Source organism: Mchenga conophoros, linkage group LG17, assembly GCF_057382185.1.
Source record: "Mchenga conophoros isolate Kocher_MC1m ecotype Shallow Benthic linkage group LG17, M_conophoros_male_GT1.1, whole genome shotgun sequence".
Taxonomy (NCBI): Eukaryota; Metazoa; Chordata; class Actinopteri; order Cichliformes; family Cichlidae; genus Mchenga; species Mchenga conophoros.
Window position 1 is genome coordinate 26,827,256 of NC_140542.1, and position 18,257 is coordinate 26,845,512.

Sequence of the window (18,257 nt, forward strand, 5' to 3'; positions counted from 1 at the left end):
TTTAGAATATATTATCTGTAATTCATAAAGTTCTGCATGCATGTAAAAAAAATTAGGGCCCTTTTTTAAAAAAAAAAAGTGGAAGTCACATTAGTTTAATCACATTTTTAAAGTGGGGCTGGGGTCACTCATTGCCCCCCTCTTTGGACACGCCCCTGGGTACAGGTGAGAAGTATTATTATAAAGTTGCACACAGTGGAAATACTTAAGTATTCGAGTACAGAGTACTGCCTGTGACTGTGGAGATAATCTGGACGCGTGTGTCACCAATTCTGTGTAGCTAATAAGCGCCGACGTGATCGCCGTAACATGTCGACGTCATAGTTCCAGCCGGTTTGCGCATGACAGTTTGTGAGTTTCGTTTCCAGCAAAGCGAAGAGAAAGCTGTAAAATGAAACTGCTGCTGGGAACTGTTTCTGTGGCGCTGATGTTTACAGTGGGGTGAAGTACAACAAACGCTCGACCCTCTGTTGGTTTAGTGACCGTCCTGAGACCCTGAAGAAGAGCAGAAGGCTGCACTGATGTCTACTGGGATCTGCCATTTCTTTTCTAGACTTACTCTGGAGAATCACTTATATAGTAAGTGGATCATTCTCAACCCGATGGTGATGTTTTTATATTATTTCCTGTTTGCTTGAGAACTATAAATACTAGTTTAAAGGTCCTACTTCAGCGAAATGCACGAGATGCTTGTTAAATACGATTAAAGCTCCTCAACGATTCGTAGACGCACTCGTTATTAATTTCACAGTAAATAAAAACGGAACAATTTTGAAGTCAAGTTTTATTCACAGATAGGAAAAATTATTTTAGTCAGTTAACTTTCTAAAGCTGTAGTGCTTTTTCGGTCATGAACAATCATGAGTAATGTAGTGCACAGTGTGCCAAAAATGCGCTCACAGCCACTTTGTTAGGTACACCTTGGTGGCGCTGGAATCTTTCCTCACATGACAGCATCGCACATTTGCTCCAAATCTGTTGGCTTTGCATCCATAATGGGGATCTCTGTTCCACCACATCCCAAAGGTGCTCTACTGGATTAAGAACTGGTGACCGTGGAGGCAATTTGAGTAGGCTACAGTGAACTCATCGTCACGTTCAAGAAACCAGTTTGAGATGATTTGAGCTTTGCGACATGGTGCGTTAACCTGCCCGAGGCAGGTATCAGAAGATGGGTTCACGGTTGTCATTAAGAGATGGACATGGTCAGCAACAACACTCAGGTAGGCTGTGGATTTAAATGATGCTCAGCTGGTGCTATAGGGCCAAAGACAATACCCCCCACATTACTCCCTCTCCACCAGCAGCCTGAACTGTTGATACAGGGCAGGCAGGAAAAGCCATGCTTTCACGCAGCAGAAATCAAGACTCATCTGACTAGAAAACGTTTTTCCAGTTATGTATTGTCCAATTTTGGTGAAGCGTGTGAAGTATAGCCTCAGTTTCATTTTGGTTACCTAATTTTAGTGAATATTTGAGTTGCTGTTTCTACTCTTCTAATCGGCTTGAAGCAGTCTGGTCGTTCTCTTATGACCTCTGACATCAAACTTTACAGTGTAAACTCTAGGGATGGCCGTGTGGGAAAATCCCAGTATATCAGCAGTTTCTGAAACACTCAGACCAGCAACCATGCCATGTTAAAAGTCACTAAAATCACCTTTGTTTCCCACTCTGTAACTCTGTTTCAACTTCAGCAGGTCGACTCGACCACGTCTACATGTCTAAATGCTCTGAGCTGCCGACATGTAATTGGCTGATCAGATATATGAATTAACATGCAGTTGAAAAGGTGTACCTAATAAAGTGTCTGGTGACTGTATAATCTAATCATTTACTGGCTGATCTGTTTAAACTATGCTAATAGTCATATAACTGATCATATTCATGTTCATATTTACTCATATTTATCATACTGGGTTGTTAAGGAGGTGGTAATGCTGTTTAACAAACCTTTAAAGGATTTCTGCACCTCAAAAGAACTCTTTAAGCCTCATAAATTTATGACTGATTCATAAATTCTCTTTTGTCTGTTGTTGCATTTGACCTTCAGGTCAGGCATATTTCAGTGACACAGAAACCAAAATACTGACCGTGAGTCTGTGTGAAGTGAAGTCAACTTGCTCCACATCTGCTCAACACGGGGCCTAAAACTAATAAACCGAACAAGCCTCATGCTCTGTGATCTCTAAAACCATGATTTGCTATTTTAATAGAATATATATCAAAAATGCGGGGTTCTCCACAGCTGACTGTGCTTTTCCATTTTTATTTATTTTCACACATGCACACACCCGCTGGTGCTCTGGTGGGTTGATTCACGGTGTCACAGGCTGTTATTTAACCCTTGTTACTCTTACAGGGATGAGAGGCCTCTCCAACTATTGTCTATCATGCTGTGTGAACAGCTTGCTGCAGACTTTCTCTGCTACCTGGGAAATAGCAGAACTGCTAGAAAGGTAATCACACGAATTACTACAGCTGCTTTCATCTTGACTCAGTGATGTTGTAGTGCCACTTACTGTGGAAATCCTAAGGCTGTTTACAATATTAACAAGCTTTTATGAATTTTAAAAGGTGGGATGTAGCTGGTGCGAGAGGAGATGCTCGTAATGTCGCGCTGCATCTAAAGAGAGTTCTTGAGGCCATGCGGGGTGACCTCCCTCAGCTCGCTCCACATCGTGACTTCCTCCACTGTCTGGACCAAAACCACTTTCGACGTAAGAGCCATGCTTTTGCAGAGAAAATACCTCCTGCCGATGTGTCTTATTTCACACCTTCTAATGATGCTTTACAGTTAATGTGCAGCATGATGCAGATGAGGTGTTCCTCTCGATTCTCAACTTCATTCACCAGCAGATGGACAACAGAGTTCTGGTTGGACTGCGATCAAACTACTCTAATATTATTCATTTCTGCATGTGTTATCTGCAACAGTGTTTGTTTGCATTTGCCCTCTCTGAAAGGCTGGGGAAATTCAGGATCTGTACAAGATTTCAGTGGAGACACACCTGCAGTGTTTAAAGTGCAACTCCATCCAAACTGAAACCAGCTACATGCTCAGCCTGCCGCTTTATGTAAAGGAGGACGACAACTCTCTTGTGGGTCTTCTTCTTTTGTTTAAGAATACTAAAACTGTTGGGAAACACACTATCTCTGTTTGTTATTTTTTCCCTTTTATTGGAGGCCGTATCTTAAAATCTCAAATTTTTACAGTTTATTGAAGCCAAAGATTTTAGCCAATCCTGATCCAATCATATGGGTGTAATAAAATACAGCATTTTCGACTGGGAAGTATTACATGGAGGGGGAGATTTTATAAATCCACACAACACAAGTGTAAAGAGGGAGAAAATGCACAAGTTTATTAGGATTACAAAAATCAGAGTCACCAGCAAATAGTCCAGCACAGAACCACTCATAAAAGATCAAATGAATGACATATGACTTGTTAGGTTACAAACCTTAGCTGTATTGCATTGTCACTGTTTATTTTACTCACTATTTATTTTGTTACGTTTGTCATATTTTCAGGAGGGCTGCATGAACTCTTTCTTTGAGCATCAGGAGCTCAAGGGCATAAACTCCTGCTTTTGTGCACACTGTGGAACTAAGAACCCATCCAGACAGGTGAGACTCGGGTTTAAATCGCCCTCCAACACATTGAAAAGGCTCTGATGAAATCAATTACAAGATATGTGAATGTGTCATTAATCTGTATTCTATCGTGTCAGCTCAAACAATCATTGTGAAATCTAATTGCTTGTTGTATAACAAATCTGTGTGTATCTATTTTTCTTCATTGCTTCAATCTAATAAAAATATCTTTGAGGAAAGAAAAACATATTTAAAGGGCTGAGTGGGATGAGTGGACGAGAGTGGGTGGGTGAAACATATTTGCCAGCATAATCATGAACTCACATTCACTCATTTGTTTTGTTCAGGGTGTCAAACTCCTCTCACTGCCTCGTATCTTGTGCATGAACCTGAAGCGATTTCGGAACAGCCGCGGTTCCACACACAAACTTGACTGCAGGGTTCCTTTCCCAGAAACCTTTGATTTCTCCCAGAGTCTCCAAGATGTGTTCGCCGAAAACTTTGCACAGGTACGTCTGAATTCTTTTTTACGTGAATATTGCATCTTTTGCTTGTGAATACTCTGATTATTTATTTGTTTTTCTTCCAGAATGAGTGCAGGTACACCTTGTACGCAGTGGTCGTGCACTCTGGTTATGCAATGTTTGGGCACTATACTGCTTACGTCCGCCACAGGGAGAACAAGTGCTGGTACTATGCAGATGATAGCCACGTACAGCAGGTACATCGGATCTAAAAAATAATTACAAATAATCGCAGTATACAGTTTGATGTGAAAGTATCTGCAGATATCAAAGGGAGAGAGGGATGTAACTTTTTCACCCTCTGTGCTTTTTATTGAATTGCCAATTTCTGATGAATTTTCTGTCTGATTCTCATTCAAATCCACAGACCTCCTGGGAAGAAGTGCAGAGAACATATGGAGGACGACACAGGTAAAATGCCCAGTTTCTGACTGGGGTCATGAAGTCCTCTCACACATTTTACACTCATAAACATGAAGCTGTCTACAGCAGCTGGAAATGGCTCATCAAAGCTTAATGAGGACACATTTTAACCTAGTCAGTCTGATTCTGGTCTGAATATCTGGAGCAAGGAGGTAGTAAGACTTTGAAAACATTAGATTTTTTGCCATCCTGTCACCAGCTACTTAGTACATAAATAATAGACTGTACATAAATGACCGAATGACCGAATGACACCGAAGCACCTTAAATCTGTTTTATTTTGACTCACCTGGTTGCAAAAAGACTTCAGAAACGCTTTCCTGGAGACATTAGTGCTACTTTCTACTTTACTGAATAAAACAGGCTGTTGGTTAAGTTATGATCCGCATTAGAGTCACAGTAAAGGCCTGCTTTATTTTAACAGGCTGTTGCCATATGACTGTGTGGTTTCTCAGTTTTTCAGTCAGATCCACCCTCAAAATGCCAAGATGACGATGGCGAAGGCTGAACAAACATCCCAGTAGCTTCTTTCAACTTTTTATATATGGCACAGACGTGAGAGTGATATCAAAAGTCTCATCTAACTCACGACTGTGTCAAAATGTCAGTGTGTTGTTCTTAAAGAGGAAAGTGTGGAGAGACCACAGGCTGAAGGATGTAGCCACGATGAGGTCAGACATTTCAACGCATCATTTTCAGCATTTCGCTAGTCGTGGTCTTAGTTTTTGGGAAAAATGCGTCACTGAGGTGTGGATCGGACGTGATGTCTAGTTTTAGAATTAGAAGTCTTTTATCGTATGTTTTTGTGTGTAAATAAATTACATGGCTGCACTTACAGATGCAAAGAGAAAAAAACAAAAAACAAATAGTCATTTGCACAGTAAATAAAAAAAGAAGGAACGAGTTCAGTGACCAAAAATGTAAGACACTGCTCGCTGAGTTGGCTTATATTACACAGAAGGAAAATTATTGCAGGAGTGGAAGATAAGGCGGTAGTTGCTTCAGAGTCGGCCTTTCTTTGATTTGAGGGATCTGTAGCGCCTACTAAAGGGCAAGAGGTTGTACAGCTGAGAGCCAGGAGGATGTGATGGTTTTTAAAAAAATGTTTCTGAAGGTTCCTCCTCTCTGCACAAGCAGTGTCCACACAGAAAGGTTTAATTCTTCAGCCGGTGGATTCAAACCAAGACCTGTTTCCTGTGAGGTGACAGAGCTAACCAGACAGTGCGTGCCGCAGAATTAACACTATACAAAACCCCCCCAAAAAACAACCTTTAGTTTTTAGTCTTCCACTTTTTCCAAGGATATTCATCTATTATTATCAGAGCACCTACATTTAGTTTGCAGGAAGAACCTGCAGCAGTCCATCTATTTATAACCGTCCCATTTCCTCTAGTTTATATGTCCTTCCATCCCCTGCAGTTGAAGAGCAAAAGTCACTTTTTCTGTTGATCACATTGAATTTGCTATATTTATGAAAAGACATCTTCTGAAGCTACCATTAAGCTTTCTTTGTTTGTTTGTTTACCTGCAGCCATGGCGATCTTTAATAGTTGTGCATCATCATTTTTTTCTTTTATCTCTTTTAAGAAAAAATGACAAATCTGCCCATAAACGTCCTTTCTGTCCAGTTCAAAGGACACAGTTTTGAAATTATTTAGTTCTTAGTTTGTTGTGTTACTCCAAAATGGCATTATACCTGTTAAGCTGTATCGTTTAGGCCTAGTTCACCTAGCCTCATATGTCAAACTGGCAGCTGCGTCGTTAAATACTTTACACTTTTGGGTCCTTTTGGTCCAGATGAATCGGGATATGTGCTTATCCCTCTCCCTGATATTCCCTGTTTAGTTGGGACCTCTACTGGAAGGTCACACATCATCATAGCGCCATCATTTTTCTCAAAAATAAGGCCCGAGGGCCAGAATCGGCCTGGCAAAGACTCCCACTGGACAGTTTTAGAAAATGTGAAGGAGGATGTACATTTCAGAATTTTAACTGTATTTTCACAAATTTTACAATTTTTCCTACTGAAAAAGAACTAAATGAAAAAGTATCCTCGGTGAATTAACGCAAACTTTCTGTTTCATAATTACAGGACAGTGTGAGCAATGAGCTACCAGAACTGATAGTACTGACAGATTTATTTCATGTCTTTATCACATAGAAAAATTGAGGAAATACTGTTGGAATTGCACCTCTTTTTCTTATATTGAGATATTTCAGGGATTAACTGGCTAATTAAACTTTTTTACACTGACAGTAAGGGCAGGTTCACTTCTCCGACACACTTAAGATCAATGTGGGCTGTAAAATGACACCGACAACCCTGCTCTTCTGCATCCAGAAGAGTCGCCCCTGCTGACTGTTAGAAAGAATGCAACTATGAGGTGCTTAGTGACTTCACCATTCATGTTTCCTACAGTTAAAATAGTTCAGAGAAATATGAAGGAGATCTGTTCAGAGAATTCTCTGCATTCGGGCTCTCACCTTCAAAAACTCCCTGTAAAACAACAGCCATGCCTAGAGCAAGGAGTAACCAAACATGTGACTCCCATTTTATCACACTTTAACTGGCTTCCACTTCTTTTCAGAGTTAAATCAGAGATTTTAATAATAACATTTAAAGCCCCATTTGCTTGACTCCTGCTGACATAATGGAGCTTTCATCTTTCTCCTTGCAGAAGGAGCTTTAGATTTTTAGACAAAGTCTTATTCTCTGCTCCGTGGTCTTGATTAAAGAGGTGATTGTGTTTTTCGCCACGAACACTCTCAAACTTTTGAACCCCTAAACAGAGGAAATCCGTCATGTCCGTCATGTTGTCTTGTCTTTGAACAACAAGCTGGTTTCTGGAAAACACCTGGAAGTTTTAGTTTCACTTTTCCTGTCATGTGAATTGAAAATGCCATCATGGTTTCCTTTTCTTCCTTCCTTATTTATGTTGCCGTTTGCTATATAAGAATGCTTCATTGTTTTCTTTCTTCTTCTTTTGTTGCAGTAGAACGGCGTACATGTTAATGTACAGAAGAGATTCAGAAGAATGGAGGCCACGGCCTGAACTTTCTGGCTGAGTGGATGGGTGCAAAGACATCAGGGGACATGGTGCAATAAAATATGGAATGCATTGATTTTATGGAAGTATTTCATGGGAATTTCTGACCTTTTTCCACAATGTGAAAGGTTTTATAGTCTATATTTTTTCCTGATCTCACTGAGCTCAACCAGCAAATGAATTTCTCTTAACCAGTAGGTGGCGTTGAAGACTTTATACAGGAAAGGGTTTTCCATCTCAGACCACACACACTGTGAACACACTCACTGGTACTGGGGGGTTGGTCTGAAGTGACTGCTTAGCTGAGATATTTGCTGTTTGGGGAAATACCTGCATTGAGATCTGGTGTGCATTTTCCTGATATAGCTGTTTATGAGTCATTCTTGAAGAACACTCGATGCATTTTTTTCTCATTTGGGTGACACAATCATCTTTTATTTTATGTATTCTGTCTATTTAACCACTATTAAAACTATGCTTGGGTATTAAACCTCCCATTATGTTATGTATTTAATGCTCCAAACCATACATACATACATACATACATATGTGTGTGCGCGTGTGTGTATGTGAATTACCTGAGAGGACCAAAAACATTGCAGTTGCAGCCAGTGCTTGGTATAACTGAGCCACTAAAATTCCCATTGTGTTGGCCAAGAGGTGGTTGGGGGGGGGTTGACCGTGTGAAACAGTGCCTATGTGCTGCAGAGCTCTGACAGAATGGAACATGTCTACACGGTGCCAGAGGCAGCAGGCTTCATGCTTAGTCATCTCGATGGTTTCTGCATACAGGGTATACGTTCTCCTACTTGCAGCACACACCCCGGGGACAGGTCTTGAGTTGAGTCAGTGTCACAGATATGGTCAGCCGTTTATTGCTGCATTTGTGAGATCCGTATGACTCTTCCTCTGACTAAAGTGCAAAATCACCTTTAGAAATCCCGCCGCCGCAGATGATTAAAATGAGCTGAAAACATCAGCTACTTATATTTACAAGCATCACCGTGCAGGGTTTGTGTTAATCTGTTGCACAATGCCAGTGTCGGAAGAACAACTCAGATCAGTAATTTATTGAGCTATAAATGCACCGAGTGATAAACTCAAAGAGTATTAGCCGCTGGCAAGAAATGCTTCCGGATGTGTAAGGCGTCTGTTTGCTGATCAGATTGAAATGGGGTTTGTCTTTGTTGTATCCATGTCCCTCAAGTAGTCATGAATCATCACTTTATCATGTTGGGGGGGATTTGTGCGCCCTAGAGCAGAAGCTCAAGGGACCAGTTTACCCTGTCCAGGATGTGGTTGCTAGGGTCCCACCCTGGAGCCAGGCCTGGGGTAGGGGTTTGACGTCTTGTGGATTGGGCTTCTCTGCTGTGACTGCTGACCCCATAAACAAAATGGATTTATAATCTTGTGATAAATATAAAATGCAGTCGTATGATGAAGATCTCAGTTCTGTAGCTCCTCCTGCAGAACCTATTTAACTAATATGTGCTATTATTAACTATTAGCATATTAAATTGGCAGTTTAATCTATAAAATCAGAATGACATTTCATTTGTTGCCATTCAGATTGGCAAACCTAAGCTGCCAGTAACTTACAAGAAGATGAAGAAGAAGAAAAAAGACAGCACATTTCTTTCTAAACTGGAAAACCTCAACATTGTGTTAATTTACTGCAACCGTACCACAGCCTTATAATAGTGTGTTGAGTAAAAGTCACATTTGGTATGTACATCCGTTTTGTTTCTCCATTTCCAGAGAACGGCTTCTTCCCTTTTGTGTTTAGGGTTTTGATTAATTATTCATGTTGTAAGACCATGTGCAAAGCGCATGTTGGATGAGCACCTGTCCACCCCCGCATTGACTTTGACCACATCACAGGTGCTAAAGAGTGCAACAGCATGACGCATCCAGGGCACCTTTGGGCTGTAAAGTCTGAACGACCGGACGTCTTTCTTTTTTTTCCTTTTTTTTCAAGTAGAAATGCGTGAGGTCTTTGGCTTTATTGTTTGCTTGAGCTTAGATACCTGCATGCATTTACTCATACTTTTATGGCCGATCATAATCTCTGCAATTAAGTTTTTAGCCATTTATTTTGGTCAGGTGTTACCCAGGCAGCCAAGGCCATCTCATGCTGGCATATAGTTTCTGAAGGAATGACGGTGCTTGTTACCCAGTGCCATTAGGCACGTAGGCCAGAGCAGAAGGCACGATACTCCTCTGGGGTGTTCAGTGTTTCTTTTGGAGAATATATCGAAGTTCATTAATGCTTTTAAGTCATTGTTGATGTGTGTTTACCAGTTACTAGGTGAGCACACTACTGTGATGTGTGGAATTTGGCTATTTGAGAAGCACTCTTAAATTTTCCCTTTTTTGTGTGTGTGTGGAAGATTTCACAGGCTTAGATAAATGCATGTGACTGCTTTGATATGTGTTCATATATGCTTTTTAAAGCAAGCGCGCAAACAAATCTCACAGCCTTTCTTTTGTTCGATCGCCACTTCACGTCACTTATCAAAGAACGCCGCTCATGCTTTTCTGCCAAGAAAGGTCAGAGAGAGCGGCGAGGAAGCAGTTAAGCTGAACTGTGAACTGGTGGGCAAACTCTAATAGACACAAAAGCTGCAATTCCTTTTTTTACTTGCCTTTTTAGCCACGTTACCAACACATCTATGTCTGTCTGTCCAATATTTTGATCAAAACCGAAACTGAATTGCACAAAAGTTTCGTCTCATTTAGTGAACTGCAAACCTGGCAATCCCATAGCTTCAGCTTTAGTTTGTTGTGTTGCCAGATTATCAGTCTGTGGGGTCATTTAGAATCAGCAACTCTTAAAATACTTAAATACACAATTATTTTGATATGTCATTATTGGTTTTTCATGCTAGATGGCTGATTTAGACCCTGCCTGATTATTTATTGCACCCCCTACTAATGACTCGATCATATCCCTGACATATATATACATATCATTAACCAGTGAACAGAAACATACTAGCACTAAGCATTCTAAACTGGGGTGGCACAAAAGTGGACATAATATTTGATTGCTCGTACCCCCACCCCCAACACACACACACACACACACACACACACACACACACACACACACACACACACACACACACTTTTATTTTTCTGTTTCCCTTTTATTATATACTTCCAAATGACAAGAACAGTCACCTCAAGATGCTTTATGTTGTAAGGTAAACCCCACAAAATAATACATTTAAAACCCCAACAATCAAATAACACTCTTTTATCAATCACTTGGAGACAGTGGGAAGGAAAAACTTCCTTTTAACAGGAAGAAGCCTACAGCACAGGCAGCCTCAGGAAGGGATGACAATCTGCTGCAACTGGTTGGGGGTGGTAGATCTTAAATGTTCAATTTGGGAACCCAAAATTGTTTGATGTGAATACAACAAGGAGGTCTTGTTCCACCGTTTCTGTAAAAACCAACTCTTAGCGCTATCTGAAAAAGTATTCCCCCACCCACCCTTGACCCCAACAGTCACACAGTCACACATGGTGGTTGTGTGGTGGGCTGGAGCTGCTTTGCTCCTTCAGGACCAACGTTGGTCAAGTTGCTTGAAAAAAGTAATCAGTAACTAATTACTGATTACTTCTCAGAAAAAGTAATTCATGTTACACAACCTGAATAGGTAATAAAGCAATAGATCTTAAGCCCAATTCTACTTTTTCTGCATAATCCATCATATAAAATGTAATCAAATGAAAAAGTCTCTTTTAAAAAACTTGTTTTATTAGTTTTAACCTTTTAACTTTATGCACATTGCATCGAGGCATAAATTATATGCAACATCATTTAATTATGCACACGTCTGTTAAAACAAAGGTTGCACGTGCTTACGTCATTGTCATGAGACACTCTTGCAAACAAAATCACGGTTTAGTAACGCACTAACGCAGCGTGCTTATGGAAAAGTAACAGTAATCTAATTACTTTTTTTGCAATAGTAATCTCTTACTTGTTACTTGAAAACAGTAATCAGATTACAGTAACGCGTTACTTGTAACACATTACTGTCCATCTCTGTTCAGGACCTGGGTGACTTGATTGATGGAACCATGAAGAAAACCAGAAAATCCTTAAATCTGAAAGTCCATCCATTTGTGCCCAGAAGCACAAGTTCACTTGGGTTATGCAGAAGGACGATGATCCAAAACACACCAGCTAGTCCACCACCTCTTAACCCAAAAATGAAGGTTTTGGAGTGGCCTAGTCAAAGTCCTGACTTAAATCTGATTGAAATGCTTTTGCATGACCTTAAACAAGCCATTCACACTAGAAAACCCTCCAATACGACTGAATTAAATCATTCTACAATAAAAAAAAGTAGCCTAGTTGACTTGATAACTTGACAGTTAACATAAACACTTCTTTGTAATTGTTGATGCCAAGAGTGGCACAACCAGTTAAGTTTAGTGGGAAATGATTTTTTTTCCCACATAGGTTCTAGTAGGCTAGTTAGTTAACTTCCTTTTACGTTATCTTAGTTTTTGTGCTTAGAGTCACCAAGGGTGAGTTTGAAGCATAATATTTTGTCTGAGACCTTTTTGATATGTTGGTGGCAGCTCTTACTTTGAAGGGGAATCCTCTCCATTTCATTGTTGCTCAGTCAGTAGATGGCAAGCACTCAGTTGGAGTCTTACATGCCAATTAACAGTTACTGTGGCAGTCTGATTTTGACTGAAGCAATCACAGGGAGCTTATTTGGCTCGACACCCTCTTTGTGAATCTTTCAGCCAGCTGCTCCAGTCGAGAATACACATTTTTTCCTCCTGATTAAAGGTTGCCACTAGGCCACGTGACTGAGACCTAGTGAGCCTTTTTGTAGTTATATTTTAGTTTATTACAATGAGTATGGTCAGCTTAAAATAAATACAAAAAATGCATTAGTCAAGTTAGTTTCAGTTGAGCCATGGCCATCTCACAGACTAGTTTTAACCTGTAAGTCACACACCCTTAGATGTTTTTTTTTTTTTTAACTGTGTTTTCTAGTAATCACACAATTTGAATGCTGATTACCCATTTACCCTGACATTTTAACTTGTAAGAGTAAATGGATGCAACAGGTTCACCTCTCACCAAATTTGTGACTGCATTATTTACTGAGGCTTGTTTTCGCAGCTGTGCTGGAGCTGTTTTCATTCAGAATTTACATGTTTCACCATCTGGTTATATTTTTACAGCCTTAAAAAAGGAACCAATTCATGCACCATCTCTTTGCACTTCTTCTTTTTTTGGTCCACAACAGATTGTGAATAGCGGTTGGTTTAAATTGCAGGAATACGCCCCTTTGAGATGTATTTGTTAGCAAAGACATTTCCTCCATAATGTCAACCCCGAGACCCTTTAACAAGCCTCGTCATGCTCCTGTGTAACCTATCTAGCAGAAAATCTTTTGATGCTTTGGGACTGACGAGCGGGCTCGCACAGCCATTCTATGGTTATGTAATGAGGTTTCAAATAGGAAATGATACTCTTTTTTTTCTCTCTCTCTCTCTCTCTGTCGTGTTCAACTTGCAGGCCCTGGTGACCATGGTGAAGTCTGCTTTTGTAAATAGCAAACAAGAACTGAAGACAAATGTCTGCTGCATGACTTAGATTTTTTCGGTCATACAAAAAAAGTATTAATGAGATAAAGCAGCAAAAGACTGAACTGAAAATTAGTTTGCATTCATAAAAAGAAAAGTCTGTATATAAAATGACCAAAAGGTGAACTCTAAACGTGTTGAAGATTTGTGAATGCGCTTCAGTGAGTTCTGCTGCATGAGCGGTCATGTCAAGGAAGAGGTCTTATCTTTCCTGGTGAGTCCATAAAATTTCCTCTCAGGAGGAAGAAGGGGAGGGGGAGTCCGGTCCAGACAGCGTTTGCCTCTCTCTTCCCGTGTTCAGTTGTCCTCCCCAAGATTCTTGGCAATCGAATATTGTAATAAAATGAACATCTGCTAGGTTTTCTAGGAAAAAGGGTTGTTGGACAGTCAAAGTGCTACAAGGGAGCAGCAAAGAAAAGTGCGGTTCAAGGTTTGGCTTGGAGCAGAGCTGGCGCTGGGGTTGATCCGCTTTCATCTGACTCAAAATGGTAAGTGACACCAATATTTAGCGGCTATTCATTCTCAGTTATTTCTCAGGTCATTTATATTAAGAAGTGGACTTCCAGCTGAGAGGAGCTGGCCCTAACAGAAGGTGACCCCGAGGCCCCTTGATAATTGCGGGCTCGACATATAGGGGATACATGACCTGATGGCCCACCCTTCATAAGTCTGTCGTTACCCTTCAGTTAGCGCCTTATCTTGTCTCCTTATCATCAGACTCAGGATCCAGGGATGATCAGCCGTTGTCTCAGAAGTCAGACTGCTCATGTTACAGTTGAAATGGCTTTACTGATGAGTCCCGGTAACTGTCTGCGTGTGAGCGCCCCTCCTCAAAGCCAGCTTTGATCATCAAAATGAAAGTTGTGTTTTTGTTTTGAGGTGCTTTACAAAAGAATTGAATATGAAAGCCAAAAGTAAAAAAACAAATTCCTGTTTTGACTCGTTGACTTGAAAAAAAAAAAAAACTCATCTAAACATGTGATAGTATCATAATAAACCTTCATCTTCTCATGGCATCCTTCAACTTAAAATCCTCCCTCATCTGTCTCAGTCTACAGGAATGACTGGAATTGCACCTTGAGGCTAACCGCTGCTTTACCGATCCAGCTCTCAGCGAGTGATAAGGTCACAACAACCTGTTAACTGCTGCACACACACAGATACATTTCAGCTGTGTTTGTTTATTCGTTGCTCCACCAGCGTTTCAGTTAATAATTTGTCGAGCTGTTGAAAAACCTGCAGTGGAATCGATGCAGACAGCGACACTCTTTTCCCCTTTTCCATGTTTAAGGGATTTGATCCGGGTCCTGCTGCTCGCTCACTCTGCTATACGGGCTGGGCACCTTGAGAAGTGAGCTATCCATTGTCAAACCTCTTTGACCTGCTCTCTCCTTCAGCCTCTCCTATTTCCGCACAAAGACTCTCTAATGCCAGGTAGCTGGCGCTGGCATTCCTGATGCATTCCACCATGGGGAAGTTGCTGGGATCAGGATGAAAAATGCCTGAAACAAAGGCCTACTCTCATTCACAGGGTTTAGGGTTCTGTGGGAAAGTCCAGGCTGGACAGAGGTTGGATGGCAGAGGAATGCAAAGCGGGGCATAGCTCACACAGTCTCTATGACACAGGCCCAAAGACACATTGACAATGCAGAGGTCTTCTTACATGGAGGAGTCAGAAGTCAGGAAAGAGGATGATCGGACGCAGGATAAGTGCAGTATATCCCTGTTTCTCATGCTTACACATGACAGTTCAGTCGTCCATTTAGCTGGTGTGATGAGAAGGGCTTTGGTGGAGTGCCTGCATGGGAGAAAATTTGACGGTTGCTAATACACCTCATTAGTTGTATTTGCCTTTATTAAAATGCAGCAGGATCTGACTTTTTGAGAAGCTGACAAGTATTTCTTGCTACAAAAATGAAAGTAGTCCCGAAGCTGGCTCAACTTGAAAGTCGCTTGTTAGACTTTCTAGCAAGACAAAGTTTATGTGTTAAAGAAATTCTTTGTGTTATCCTTTAGTGCGGTGGTCCCGACCCCCGGTGACCTGGGGGTGGCCCGGTGTGATATTTATAGTTTTCAGGGTTTTTAATCGTTAACTCGGTTTTCCTGGGTCTTTTCCCGTGTGTTAAGAATAAATTCTCTTTTTTTGGTACCAGGCCGCACAGAAAAAAATTAATAACTTACATTAGTTCCATTTTATTTATTATCTGACTCTGAACAGTGTTTTATTTTGAAAATGACTGAATTCCCTCCATTACTTCCATTTATGCCTCACTCTTGACGCATGTTAAGATACATTAACCCTAATATTAAACCCGCGAGCTAGCAAAATGAGTAAAAAAAAGACATCTTTTGATGGTTTCTTTGCAAATGGAAAAATGCCCAGTGAGGAGACAGAAGAAGAGCATACGAAAACCACTAAGAAAAAGAAAGCTGCATTTAACAGACAATACCAAAAGATCTACTTGAAATATGGATTTGTCTCAACAGGTGATTCCCACCCACTAAGCCCACTCTGCAATAACCGGCTCTCCAATGAGGCAATGAAGCCTTCAAAACTGCTTCGTTACTTGGAGACTAAGCACCCGACATTAAAAAGCAAGCCTTTGGAGTATTTTGAAAGAAAAAAGCGGGAACAAGAGGGACAAGAGCAATTACTGAGGGCCTCCAACAAATGCAAGTGCACTGAGAGCATCATACTTGGTGGTTAACCGTATTGCTTAGGATAAAAAGTCATTCACTATTGGTGAAGAATTGATCCTTCCCGCCACTAAAGATATTTGCTGTGAATTTTTCGGAGAGGCGGCGGTTAAAACAATAGCATAGGTGCCTCTGTCGGCTAGCACCATCACTCGTCGCATTGAGGAAATAGCAGAGCACATTGAGACACAGTTGTGTTGTTAGAGTTATTAACCACATTAAACACACAGAAGCAAGGTGGTTATCTCGAGGGAGATCGCTGGCCAGAGTTTTTGAATTATGAAATTATGAATTCAGAAAAGCAGTTACCGCTCGTAGCACATTTCAGTGACAAAGGGTGGGTCGCAAAATTAGATTTCTTATGCGACGTAGTCAGCCTACTAAATGAACTCAATCTGTCCCTTCAGGGGAAAATGACAACTGTCTTCAAGTTGGCAGATAAGGTAGCTGCATTTAAAGCCAAACTGGATTTATGGAGACAACGTGTAACAGAGGCATATTTGACATGCTTCAAACATTGGTGGGATGTTTGGAAGAGACTCAGCCTGAGGGGTCATTCTCCCAGCTAGTGCACAATCACCTGTCTTTGCATTTAAAAGAGTTTGAGTGCTACTTCGTAATCACAAAAGACGCACGAGCTGACAAGGAATTGATCTGCGACCCATTTGTCAATAAACTGGGGGAATCCAGCATGTCTGTGCAAGAAGAAGATCAACTGTTTGAGATCACAAATGATGGCGGCCTTAAAAGTATGTTCGAGACATCAACTTTGCCGGTATTCTGGACAAAAAGTCTTGGCAGAATACTCCGAGATTGCCACAACAGCATTAAAAACCCTGTTGCCATTTCCGACATCATATCTGTGTTAAGCGAGGTTTTCTGCAGTTACAGCTACCGAAACAAGATTGCGGAGCAGACTGAGCATAAGCAACACACTTTGGGTGTCATTGTCCCCCATTACGCCCAGGTGGGACCGTCTCGTTGCAGAGAAACAAGGACAGGGCTCTCATTGATTTAGCTTCATGGTGAATTATATATTATCATGTACTTCATATTTGTTTTGTAGTTGTGTGTCTTATTTTGAAAGAAATATTTACACTTTACCATAGCAACCAGAGAGAATTAAGGGGCAGAGAGGAGGATGTTACTCTCAGTGTTGTTGGTGCATTTCAGGAGGTCGCTGCTAATAAAGTTACACAATTACACAGTGAATTCACTTTTATTATTATATTTACAAAATACCACAGTTTTTGTCTTGGTTGTATCATTTTATTTTGTTGTATTTATCTGCGACACCTTAATGGCTGGTCTGTGAAAATATTGTCTGACATTAAACCGGTCCATGGCACGAAAAAGGGGACCGTTGCTTTAGTGGATTAGAGAAAAATAAAATAAACATATTTGTGATTGAGAGAAGAGTTAGCATATGCTAATACTGAGTAGACAAACCAGTTAGCACCCCGCTATGCAGGCCCTGAGGGTTGGAGGGTTTGAGGAAGGTGTGAACTGCGCACCTGAGAAGGGGACTCCGACGTAGGGCAGCTAGGACACACTGGGAGTTCGGTTTTCCTCTGAGGGGAGAGTTATTGCTTGAGAGCCAACTGCCAAAAAGTGCCCGTTCTTCCCTCCAGTGGAAGTTGATCAATTGAGTCCTGTGATAAGCTGGCAACTTGACCAGGGTGTAAGCGCCACACTGAATAAGCAGTTAAAACAATTATTGATGAATGGTTCAGAAAAGAATAAAAAACCTGGAACTTTTGTTCTAGGGCAATTTTTAAGGTCCTTCTAAACTAACTGGCTACAAGAAACTTATGTTAGGGAGCAGATTGACCGATGCTTTGACAGTCGATCATGTTAAGTTGACAATGAAGTAATTGAGATCATATTTAGATGTAGATAATAATAAATGGCTTAAAAGTTTTCTTGAAATTTTGAAAAAACCTCTGGAAATGCTAACATGTATATATTTTAATTCTCAAAGAAATACTGATGAATTAAAAAAAAAAGAGGAAAGCACGCATTTATTTTCATCTTTGCCATAATCTGATCTGTAAGATCTTGCTTTATTTAACAGTGTAAAGGGACCTGTAGTCTGCCGTGCTCCTTACTTTGGACTACTTGCTGTCAAGCTGAAAACGAAGACTGACACTCTTATCTGCCTTTTAAATAGGAAGCTACGGCTAGCAGCAGTTAGCTTATCTTAGCACAAAGACTAAAAACAGCGGAAACAGCAAGTCTGGCCCCTATTAAACTCACTTATCTAATAATTTTTAACTGGTTCCTCAGTATGTTTTTTTTTGTTTGTTTTTGTTTACATTGTGGGTTTTTTATCTAATAAACCAAGATGAAA

The 18,257-nt window shown here is 40.7% G+C and overlaps 1 protein-coding gene across 3 annotated transcripts; it reads left to right on the top strand.

The window, feature by feature from the left end:
* The first annotated feature begins 351 nt into the window (after positions 1-351).
* Positions 352-8,082, top strand: usp18 (ubiquitin specific peptidase 18). 3 transcript variants are annotated; one of them, XM_085252520.1, is made up of 11 exons: positions 352-579; positions 1,027-1,223; positions 2,360-2,456; positions 2,575-2,717; positions 2,795-2,874; positions 2,964-3,098; positions 3,532-3,627; positions 3,942-4,103; positions 4,184-4,315; positions 4,486-4,529; positions 7,535-8,082. In XM_085252520.1, exons 2-11 carry the CDS (start codon positions 1,172-1,174, stop codon positions 7,605-7,607), a joined length of 1,014 nt encoding a protein of 337 aa, XP_085108646.1. In that variant the 5' UTR covers positions 352-579; positions 1,027-1,171; the 3' UTR covers positions 7,608-8,082. The 3 variants fall into 3 exon arrangements, with proteins under 3 accessions (XP_085108646.1, XP_085108644.1, XP_085108645.1); XM_085252518.1 differs by lacking the exon at positions 1,027-1,223; XM_085252519.1 differs by lacking the exon at positions 1,027-1,223 and having other exon boundaries at positions 7,538-8,082.
* Positions 8,083-18,257: the final 10,175 nt, after the last annotated feature.